Source organism: Echinops telfairi, unplaced genomic scaffold (assembly GCF_000313985.2).
Source record: "Echinops telfairi isolate 266 unplaced genomic scaffold, ASM31398v2 ScPeMD7_7420;HRSCAF=8458, whole genome shotgun sequence".
Taxonomy (NCBI): domain Eukaryota; kingdom Metazoa; phylum Chordata; class Mammalia; order Afrosoricida; family Tenrecidae; genus Echinops; species Echinops telfairi.
Genome location: NW_022111320.1, coordinates 51,771,539 through 51,782,438, shown reverse-complemented (window position 1 = coordinate 51,782,438; position 10,900 = coordinate 51,771,539). Strand labels below are relative to the sequence as shown.

At 63.0% G+C, this 10,900-nt stretch overlaps 1 protein-coding gene across 4 annotated transcripts; it reads right to left on the bottom strand.

Annotated features, from left to right (window-relative positions):
* Window positions 1-2,085: 2,085 nt before the first annotated feature.
* Window positions 2,086-10,580, bottom strand: HEMK1 (HemK methyltransferase family member 1). 4 transcript variants are annotated; one of them, XM_045297605.1, is made up of 11 exons: window positions 10,441-10,580; window positions 9,163-9,535; window positions 8,913-9,004; window positions 8,569-8,662; window positions 4,310-4,444; window positions 4,068-4,132; window positions 3,778-3,827; window positions 3,452-3,560; window positions 2,755-2,850; window positions 2,533-2,646; window positions 2,086-2,443 (listed from the first exon to the last, which is right to left on the bottom strand). In XM_045297605.1, the coding sequence occupies exons 2-11, from the start codon at window positions 9,367-9,369 to the stop codon at window positions 2,347-2,349; spliced, it is 1,059 nt and encodes a 352-aa protein (XP_045153540.1). In that variant the 5' UTR covers window positions 9,370-9,535; window positions 10,441-10,580; the 3' UTR covers window positions 2,086-2,346. The 4 variants fall into 4 exon arrangements, with proteins under 4 accessions (XP_045153540.1, XP_004715300.1, XP_045153541.1 ...); XM_004715243.2 differs by lacking the exon at window positions 10,441-10,580 and having other exon boundaries at window positions 9,163-10,415; XM_045297606.1 differs by lacking the exons at window positions 2,755-2,850; window positions 10,441-10,580 and having other exon boundaries at window positions 9,163-10,416.
* Window positions 10,581-10,900: the final 320 nt, after the last annotated feature.

Sequence of the window (10,900 nt, the reverse complement as noted above, 5' to 3'; positions counted from 1 at the left end):
GCCGGGGACGGCAGTGGGGACCCAGAGGGAAGGGCCGCTATCCCAGCAGGGACGTTGGCCCTTGGCTCAGCCTGGCTGTGTGCGCAGGAAATGCTGGACCTCCCGCTACCAGGTCAGGGGTCCCCACCCACCAGCAGCTCCAAGGGGAAACACTGAGCCCCAGAAACCCTATGCAGGGTCACCGTGAGTCAGAATCCACTAGATGGCAGGGGCAGGGGGGTTAGGGACGGGTGCCCTGCTGAGGGCTGATTGGCCGGGCTGTTAGGCCAGCAAGCTGCACCCACTAGCAGCCCAGTGGGCAGTGCTGTGGCAGCAGTCAGCTTCCCCAGACTCGCAGTGTTGGAAGTCCTGTGGAGCAAGTTTCCCCTTTCTGACGGGGTCCGTGTGTGGCACCGACTGCACAGCAGAGGCCTATGTTTGGGCTTGGGGGGTGGGCAAGGGCATTCCCAGCGCACTGCCTGGGAGCAGGTGGGCTCTGGGAGGCTGGAGGTCAGCTCAGTGAGGAAGACTGATGGTGGACGGGGTAGGAAGCGCTGGCCTGCAGGGCTGAAGCCCGCCCCTACCAGTGGAAGCTTCCTGGGTGCATTGATGGGGCACCCTGCACTTTCAGGGGGGCACCCAGCCAAGGGTGTAGGGCGGGGGCTGGGGCAGCAGAGACGGCCGAGGGTCCAGAGGGAAATGGAAAGGCAGAAAGGAGGCTGAGGGGGCACGTTTCAATGAAGCAGCCGGAGAGCCCACAGGAAGCTGGGAAACGCACTGATCCACAGACAGATGGACGGGTCAGGCAGGACACGTTTTGCTCTCCAGGAGACAGGGTGGAACCGCTTCCGGAGTGCCCCCACCCATAGCCCGGGGCTTGGCTGGGAGGGTAGCAGACAGCCTGGCTCCCCTGTGGGCTCCACGACCCAGGGGATGAGGGAGTGGTCAGAGGGCTGAGCCGGGGCCTCAGTTGAACTGGGTCTGACCTCAGGCTGGGGTGGCTCAGGGGAGATCCTGGCTGTGGGAACGAGGAGGGATCCAGGCCAGCTTGGGGTCCACGTTGCAGGACCGGGTAGCACAGCCCTGGACGTGGCAGCCAAGGCAAACAGGACCGCTGGCCACACGGGGAAAGGAGGCTGTGCACCTGCTCCTCCCTTGAGCCAGAGAGCCAGCTTCTCAGAGCCCCACTGCAGGGCGCGACCTGGGGACCCCCGCTTCAGCACGGACTCCCTGCCTCTAGCCACCGCGCTGCCAGCTCAATTTGGGAAATGCCCGGGCAGGGGGCAGGCAGAGTGAGTCAGCCGTCTGCCATGGCCCCTTGCCCCTGCCCTGACGTAGGCTCACACTGGCCCTCCCCAGCCCATGGGGCCCCTCAGCCTCTGGCTAACACCTCAGGCTCAGCTGTGCAGGGGTGGTAGTTACATAACTCCAAGTCAAGTTGATCTGCGGCATGTGGAGGTGGAGTCTAGCCTCATGGCACCTCCTTATGGGTGCGACTCCCTCATAGAGGGTCCTGGGAGCCTCCCCTGTGGGCGTTCTCCGTCCAGCTGGCCTGCCACGTGGAGACCCACGTGCCCTGGGATTGAGTCACCGCCACCAGATCCACCAGCCTTCGCACCCACCGGCCTGTGATCTCCCTGCATTCTGTGTCGTTGCCTGTGGCTGCGTGAGGAAGTCCCTCAAGAGGGACTTCAAGTCTACTGCATGGGACTTAGACTTGAACTGGACTGAGCCAGCACATTTGCTTTATAATTACTTCTGGATTTCAAGCTCTCTCTTACACATATATGAGCGTCCCTGGACTTGTCTCCCTGTCCACGGCCTCACGCAGAGGGGATGGTGTAGCTGAGAGCCTGGGAGATACAAAGTTAACCAAAGTCCTGCTCACTCCCCACTGGCTCCAGCTCTGTTAGGGGAATGTGACATGTGACCCCAGGTCTGCAACCAGGACCCCCAGCCCCATCCCTCCAAGTTCCAGCAGGCTCTGTGCTCTGAGCCCAGGCCTACGGAGAGTGCGCAGGCCCCTGGGTGGGGCAGAGGGGCCGCTCAGGGCCGGGCCTCGCTCCACATTGTGCACAGCTGGGGCAGAAACAGGATGCAAGCAGCCAGTTTGGGTCACTGTTTATTGGTCTCTCCTGGCCATAGCGCCCAGGACGTCCCCAGTGCTCCCCCAGCAGGGATGCCAAGCTCCTGCCCTCGGCCTCGGTGCTAGGATGGAGCCAGCCAGGTGAGGCACAGACCTTCCGTTCCGGGTCTGCGCTATGCTGCTCCAGGAAGGGCAAGCCCAGCCTGGGCTCTCCCCATCCTGGCCCTCCAGACTGGCCGCCCATGGAAGCAATGGGAGCACCTGAATTCCAGAAAGCAGGATCAGTCAGGCACTGGAGCAGGCTGGAGCCTGGACGAGGTGTCCACAGTGCCGCCGCCGCGCTGGGGTCCAGACCTCCGGATGTGCAGGAACCGGGGCCTGGCGGGCAGGGTCAAAGGTCTGCTCCTTGCTCCTTGCACAGCCTGAGCTGACCTTGTGGCTGGCCTGGGGAATGTGGGGAGACTCACCTCCCACAGAAGTCCCTGCGCACAGCCACGAGACGGAGGCCCAGTCCGGGCCGGCTCTGCAGCCAGCTGCCCACCAGCCCCGGGTGTTTGGGGTCCACTTCCAGGAAGAGGCTTCTACGTGGGAGACATTTGGAGTTGTCTGCAGGGGCTGAGGCTGCCTGGCTGGGAGCAGCAGGACCAGATGTCTACCTCAATGTGCCCAGGACACCCACGCACCCATACCCAGAGTCCTTCAGGAGCAGGGGCGCCAGGGCCAGGATGTGGACAATGACGTCCATGCCCTCCTTCCCGCCGTCTAGGGCCGCTAGGTCTTCATAGCTGAAGTGAAGACAGTTGGGGGTGAGTGCTGGGGGAGGTGGGGGCCTGTGGACTCACCGGGGCCTTAGAGGCAAGTCTGAGGATCTAGAGGAGGGGGCCTCTTTCGGGTGACCCCTTGTGCTTGGTGAATCCCATTCCGGCCAGCCCTGGGGCAGGGCACCGGCACCCCACTCCCCCCCCCCCCCCCCCCCCCCCCCCCCCCCCCCCTCCCCAGCAACCCAGGTGCTGGGGAGGCCCTCCGGGTGGGCCCCTGCTGGAAGCAGGAGGGCACAGGGCAGAGCCTGGAGCAGGCTGTTGGGGCCTGCCTTCTGCTCAACTTACGAGCCTGGGTCAGGGCCGCCCTCTCCACACAGGGCTGCCTTCTGTGCAGTGAGGCTGCATCTGTGTGTGTGTGTGTATCTGTATGTCCGGGCTCAAGACCGCACTATCTTGAGCACCGACCCGGCCCCACACAGCACGCACGGAGGCACGGGGGTCCGGCGGCTCCCTGGTGGTCTGAGGTGAGCAGGCATCAGCGGACCCAGGCAGGCCTTAGGTTTGGAGGTATAACCTTTTCTCCCCATCCTCCCCACTAGACCTTCGGAGGCCTGTCCCCCAGCACCTGCAGATCTCAGGAGCCAGCTGCCCCATGTCCTGGTGGGACAGGTAGGGAGGGTTGCTGACCAGCAGGTCCACGGGGCCCCAGGGCAGGAGGGGTGCCCAGTTCCTCTCTGTGGTCAGAGGAGAAGGCATGAGTCAGGGGCTGGCCCCACCTGCACTATGCACTGTGTCCCCGGGAGCCTCGTCCCTGTAGGCGGAGCATGCAGATGAGGGCCCAGACCCCCAGCTGGAAGCACCCATGATCTGCCAGGACGGCTCTCATCAGGAGTGTCTCGGGACCCTCCCCACCCCACCCCACCCACGCCCAGGGAAGGTGTGCGAGGGCACCTAGTGTCACGTCGACGGGGGTGATCTGAATCCTGCGGTGCACCTGGAGCCTGGAGAGAGGGGGGAGGGGCAGGTCTTCCTCTTGGCTATAAGGCCCAGAGTGATAAGGACCCCTCTGGGACCACTCATTTATAGCCCGGTAGGAATCTGCTGGCCCCACTTCCACCCTCACCACCCAGTCCAGCAGTCGGGACTTGACATCCACAGGTTTGTTTCTGAGAGGGGCTTAGATTAGGCCCAGAGTCTCACCCCCCACCACCCCGTGGAGCCCTGGCCACAGCCCCCACTACCTCTGAGCATTCTCCTGGGCCAAGCAGATGGCAGCTTCCCCCTTGTCCACAGCAACGGCCCGGCTCTGCCCGAGAACAGGGAGGTGCGTGGTCGGAGTGACCACGTGGGCCAGGCCATGGAGCAGAGCCCTCCCCCCCCAGCCCAGGAGAGGAGGGGAATGGGCCAGGGGGGTGACAGGCTGCCCTGGGTCACTGCCGTCACAGCCTCCACACAGAGTTGGCGCTGCATGCAGGGGGCTCACCTGGGGGAGCTGGCTCAGCAGGCTGAGTGCGATGGCTCCCGACCCACAGCCCACCTCCAGGATGAGGGGGCTGCCTTCAACACCCCCTGCATGCGGCCTCCGGGCCTCCTCCTCCAGCACCCAGGTGACTAGCTCCTGCAGACCAGATTAGTTGAGGTCAGAGCTGGTGGTGATCTGCCCTTGGAGGTCTTGGCACAGATGCCCCAGCACAGTCAGTCGTGTGTGTGTGTGTGTGTGTGTGTGTGTGTGTGTGTGTGTGTAAAGGGGCAAAGCCAGACTGAACTCTCAACTCTGTGGGCAGCTGGGTCCTGGGCAGACTGCCTGGCCACCTCCTTGCCTCAGTTTCCTCACCTGTGAGACTGCGCACAGTGGGGATAACCCACTTCATCGGGGGCAGGGCAGGAAGCCTACATGGAAACACACTCACAAAGCACCCACAGGACCCACGCAAAGCCTCCCGCGTCATTCACCAAGTCTAAGTTCTACGTCCTACTCCGGGGGCCCCGGGGTCTTAGGAGCTCATGAACAAGCGGCCACCTGAGGGGCAGCCACTGGTCCCTCCCATCTGGTATGGGCGGATGCTGGGGCTGAAGATGTGTGGACACAGTTCATCCAAGAGACTCCTGGGCTGTGAGAGGCTCAGCCTCCGGCCCCAGACCACACCTGGACAATGGCCAGCCACCACCAACTGCCCCAAGAGGGGCTGGCTGGAAGGCTCTGAGAGAGCAAGTGGGAGGGAAGGAAGTGGACGAAACTCACAATAAGCAACGGGGCTGGCTTCCTAGTCAGTTAGACACTGGTGGACTTCCAAGAGGCCATGACCCTCAGTCTCCTTCAGGCCCGGAGCCACCTCACTCCAGGTGCCCCAGTTCCCACCCACACAACAGGCAGGTGTACAGGGGTGACAAGGACAGGCACAGCATTGGAAATGCAAAGGCCAAAGTTCAGAAGGGTCAGGACAGGAGGAGGCCTTGAAAGCGGACACACAGGGAGCGAGAGGCAAGTGCGCTGTGGGAAGGAAAGCGGCCCTGCTCTTGGCTATGACCCGGTTCATGGACCCCAGCTAAGCCTTGACCACCTTGGAGGAGTCCTGGACAGCGGGGAGCTCCCAGAGCTTTCCCCACGGGGGTCCAGGGGCTCAGGCCATGCCTACAGGTGGCAGGTAGCCAGCTCAAGGTGGTCAGAAATCACGCTTGGAGGGGAGGGTCCCAGGGCCAACTGAAAACAAGCTCGCTGCCTCGAGTCGATGCCAGCTCACTGGGGCCCAAAGGGACGGGTAGGACGCCTTGTCAGTCCCCCAGACTGTAAACCCGGCCTCTCCCAAGCCAAAGGACCGGGAATTCCCTGATGAGGTAGGAGCATTGGCTCTGCCCACACGCCGTGGCTGATGGCTGCAGGCCCATGGCAAGGGGTAAGGGGCTCAAACTGGGGGAGGGGGTTGGACCCCGACTGTCCCGCGCCTGCCTTGGTGGCAGAGGGGCCCCGGGGGAAGGAGGGGATTTGAAATTGCTGCTACTTGCAGGGCTGGCATGGAAGTCAACGGAGCTGGGCTGCGGTGGGCGGATGGGCACTCCCCACTGCCGACACCGCAGAGGGTTCCAAACCCAGGGCGGGGTGGGGAGCAGGGAGAGGGCAGATCGGAAACCCCACCCCAAAAGGCTTCTGGGGTCCCAGGTCCAGGCTGGACTGGATTAGAGTCCTGGGTTCAGGAAGTGAGCATCTGAAGGGCTGGCCACACCCTCCAAGGAGCCCCACTCTGTCTCCACCAGCTCCCTCCCACGCCCTTCCCCCAAGACTGAGGCCCGAGTGGGGTCCACCTCGCTCGTCAAAGCCAAGGCTCCTTGATGGGGAGGCGGGGGTTTGTCCCACAGCCCGAGCCTGGCCTCAGAGGGGCCCTGGGCTGCTTCTCACCCATGGAGCCTCTGAAAGCAGGCCCCTCAATACCCCGATGTCACCAGCCAGGTCACAAAAGATGTGCTGAGTCCCCCAAAGCATCTCATCTTTTGGGGCTCCCCCAACCCAAGGGTAACAGTCCAGGGCAGCAGAGATGGGCCGGTGGCTCAGGCTGCACTGCCGGAGACGCTGGGAGTAGCAGACAGGACAAGCGGCCAGGCTGCAGGCGAGAGCCTGTGGTCTCCGTGGTGAGGCCACATGCAGAGGGTGGCAGGGGTCATGGCTTGTCAGGGCCGTGAGCGTCTTTTGGTTTCCCAGCCACAGGCAGCCCTGCCCTGGCTGGAGGAAGACCCTTCAGCAGCCACACTGGCTAGCCACCTCACCAGACCTCAGGACAGCCCCAGTATGAACAGCCAGCCCAGGCGGGCGTGGGGACCCAGACGGGGCTTCAGGCCACCCCTGGTGCCCTGCCTCTCCCTGACCCACCAGACCACAAGAGGCTCATCCTGTCTGTGGGTTCAGGGGGACAGGGGTAGAGACTACCCCCAGGAAGACCAGAAACTCTGCTCTCCCCCATTAAGGGGCCTCCCACAGGCCTGAAGCTGGTGGCTCTTGGGGCTGTGGGTCACAGGCCTGGGGCACTTTGTCCAGGTGAGCCTGGGTAGACTTGGACACTGCAGGTGGGGGAGGGCGCAGACAGCCATGGGCTCTGCCTGAGTCACTGACCCCTCCAGATTGTGGTCCAAGAGAGCTCACAACAAAGAGTAGGAGAGAGACCACGTGCTGACGTTGACCTTGGTGGGGTGGCACAACCCTCCTTGAGGTGGCTGAGCTGGTGAACTGTGTGGTACATGAATTACATGCCCGCCTGCAAACCACAAGCAGCAGGCGTGGAGCTCACTCTCCAGGCTGGGCAAGGTGCACTGAACCCCCAATGCACCCACTGCCACCCAGGGACTGGGCCATCTTCCCCATGGGGAACCCCCATCCGCCCAGCCCTCTTGCCTCCTGCAGCTTTGCACCTCAGAAACCCGATTTCCCCAGCACACACACCCCCCCACCCAAGCCACGTCCGCTTGAGTTCTTGGTAAGGCAGCCCTCAAAGTGGCTTCACACGGGCGCAAACCTGACAACTTCTCAGAAACGTCTGTTTAAGTGAGGTGGGGTCTTGGCCTCCCAACCACAGCCCTGTCCCCTCTTCGGGGCTCTTAGCCGACTAGACACACCCAGGAAAGTGGGGGCGGCGAGCATTTGGGAGCCGGAACGCCACACCCAACACACAGAACCCCAGGATGCATGGCTGGTGCCGGGTCAGCTGCGTGGGGACTGGGAGGTCACCACAGTGGCCACCCTCCCGTGCCCTGACCCTGGGCTGCCTTGGGGGAGCAGGACCTCCTACCAGAGGTCACACAGAATGAAGAGAAACAGGGTGGCCTACCACAAGCCTGCAAGTGGCAGGTCATATCATGCGCTGGACCCCATCCCAGGTGGGACAGCCCAGGGGAGGAGGGAGGAGTGAGGCTCAAGGACCCCCTAAGGACCCCGGGGCTGCACCCGTTGCCCTACCTAGCTTCTGCAAGGCCCCAGGCCCCAACCTCATGTAGGGTCTCCTGACTGCACACGGAGGCTGGAGGAGGGAGGGCCTCCGAGGCCCTGGCGGGGCACATGGATGGACCTGACCTTCTCTAGGAATACGTGTGTGTACCTGGTACCTTTCCAGAAACACCCACCTCCCAGCCTGCTCCACCAGACGGGGGCTGCTCTCTCAGCGCACCAGCTCCCTCAACCCCCACCCCTTGAGTTGCTCTCTTGCTCCCAGCTCTGTCATCTCCAAGGTTAGGGGGCCCTAGACAAGCCACAGAAAGCACTCCTCCAGGATCAGAGGCCCGGCCAAAGGGCAGCACGCAGGACCGTATACCCCCTGTCCTAATGGCAGGGCTGTATACCCCCTGTCCTTAGTTTGGGGACAAATACAGGTGATGGCTTGAGCAGAGTGGATCTACGAGGAAACTGCGTCACAAAACCTCTGGTCTAGAGGCCTGGAGAGGGTAGTGGCCTGACCAGGTCACACAGCCCAGAATGGACCTCCCTAAGTCCATCTCGCGCCCCTCCAGGTCACCTACACATCCCCAGATGGGCAAAGAGTGCAGTTTCCCGCAGGCGGGGTGGACCTAGGGGCCTCTTGGGCCCTGCCGTAGGCTGGATAGGGGTGGGAGGGCAGGACAGTCTACTCCACGGCCTTGGAGACCCTGCAGGGACAGGCTCTGCCCTGAACCCAGCCGTCGTGGAGCCCCGGCGCCCCCTGGAGGACATTGAGGGAAAGACCGGTGCCCGAGTGACCACACTCTTGGGCAGCCTGCCCTCACCTCTGTCTCTGGCCGAGGGATGAACACTGGAGGCGCCATCTTCAGAGTGAGGCCCCGGAAGTCCCACTCCCTGAGGATGTACTGCACTGGCATCCTGCAGGGGTGAGTGGGAAGAGCCAGACCGCCGGGCGGGCGGGCGGGCGGGCGCGTCAGGGACAGAGCCAGAGCTGGTGCAGCCGCGCTTGGGGTGCGATTGGCCAAAATGCCTCCCAAGGCCTGTCCCCATCCCTGCTTTCTCATGAACTTCTCTGAGCCTCCTCTTGTCATTCCCTCACCCCAACACCTGCCCATTCTTTGGATGGGCTGGATAGGGTGAGGGGGACCCCAGCCCCTTGGGTACTCACCTCTGCAGCCTCTGACTACTCAGCTCCTGGATGCGCCCGAGCTGCCGAGGGCTCAGGGGCTGGCTCCGAAGTGCCGGCCTCAGGCTCTGGAACTGACCCCACAAGGAGGTGAGCAGTCAGTTCCAGGAGGCAAAGGAAGCAAAGGAGTCCGGCTGCTTCCTCCCCTCTGAGTCCCAACTCTGGCAGAAAAGCCAGGCTCTTGTCCTCAGGGCCTCCCTGTCCCCACCCTGGCCACGCCATTGCACTTAACTGTTTTAGCTCCAAGGACGTGCGCTACAATGTACTCGCTGGACTGCCGGGCCTCGGGGATGCCTCGCTCTTCAAAGACTGCTGTCCAGTGGCCCACCAGCTCTGATGCACTCACCAGCCCAGTCAAAGGCGAATGGGGTGGCCAGGAGCTGAAGGCCCGGGTGGCCCCTGCCCTTCCTAAGCCACACAGGAGGACCCCCAGCTTCATGTCTTCAGGGATGGATCTCCTGACAGTTCCCAGGTCCCCAGGCCTTTCTTGCGTTGCCAGCTACTAAGGTTGTTCAGAAGGTTGTCACTAGGCCCATACATGTGCTGATCAGATCACAGGCCCCAGCTTCCCCAGGTGGCTCTGGTCCTCAGCTATAACTGCCAACCTGGGGGGCAGGGGTGAAGACAACACAGTCACTGACCTTGGGGGCCCAGACTTGCTTTCCAGCCACTGACTGAGAGGGGCCGCAGGCCTCCCCCCTTTCAGACCTCCGCCCGCCTATTAGGTCCTTCTTTTGGGGACCAGTTAAGTATGCTCTCTTGATGTCTTGAGTTAAAATGGGATGGACCCCCTAGCTCAGTTCCTGCTAATTTGTGGTGCTGGTGGTGGGTCAGGGCATGGTTTTTGTGGTCCCATGGTCTGTGTTAGACCCTGCCTGGATGGCCTTGAACAGATCATAGTCCCTGAGTTTTTGTTTCATCGTGAAACGGTGAGAATGACGCCAGTCTGGTGGAGAGCCAATGAACGATGGGTGAGTCTTTGCTTGGGAGGCCGGTTGCTTCCAACGGCTCGCACCTAACCCACAATCCCGGACGTCAGCATAAATTGCCAACCCCAAATCTCTCCATTTCCACTCGGTTTATATCGCCACACACAAGCTTGACTAAAAATGTGCATTAAAATCGGCAGTCTCCTTCCCTTCCGGCTAGACCGCGATCTAAACACGCCAGTAGTGAGCGACTGCTGAGCGTCAGGTCTTCCAGACAAGTAACCCCACTCCAGGGACTCTGAGGGTGGAAGCCAACTGGGAACTGTTAATCCAGCTAGGAGCTGTCCCAGCGGAGCACGAGCGCCGATCCGAGACTCCAGGGCAGCCCCGTCCCCCCCGAGACGACCGAGGCTGGAAGTCAAGGGCACGCCCTCGCAAGCTCCCGCACCCTTAGGGACTCCCGGCGAGGTGGCGTCCCACTCGGGACTGCTTCTCCCTCTACTACGCAACAGGAGCCAAATCCGGCTCCAGGGCACAGTAGTTCGGGGGCCCCCAATCGGACCCCCACCTCCAGTTCGTACCTGCCCGAGGGGCTACCCCGTGCGCCGTGTGGCCCGCCGGCCACCGGCCGCCCTGCAGGGAGCAGCCTTGCACGTGCGGGTCCCGCCCCGAGCTCCCTCGGACGCGCTGCTTCCGGGGCCGGCGCAGCAGATGAAAGGGCCCGGGCGGACCCCACGGCCCCGGCTCCAGAGTTCCTAGGGCCGGTGGGTTCCACCCGGGAGCTTCCACAGCGGGCTGCCCGGGAGCGAGGCTATCAACGCCAGGCCCACCACGCCCGCAAGCCCACGGGTGGGGAGAGGTGTAGAGCTGCCTCCTGGAGCCCGGGCCGGTAAGACTTGGCGAAGGTCACGGCCGGAATAAGGCTCCAACGCACTAGGATAGCTCGGAGCTGGCGCCTAGGGGCGGGGCAGGAAGTGCACTGAACCCCAGGGCGCGCAGCGACCGGGGCGTGTCGGAAGAGGGTACCAGGCTCGGGGGCGG

What these genes read in the sequence shown, in the direction of transcription:
- HEMK1 (XM_045297605.1), bottom strand. Translation starts at nt 9,369, where the DNA reads ATGAAGCTGGGGGTCCTCCTGTGTGGCTTAGGAAGGGCAGGGGCCACC. An exon ending in AGTAGTCAGAGGCTGCAGAG is followed by an intron (nt 8,663 to 8,912) that starts GTGAGTACCCAA and finishes TCACCCCTGCAG; the next exon opens with GATGCCAGTGCAGTACATCC. An exon ending in TGCTGAGCCAGCTCCCCCAG is followed by an intron (nt 4,133 to 4,309) that starts GTGAGCCCCCTG and finishes GTTCTCGGGCAG; the next exon opens with AGCCGGGCCGTTGCTGTGGA.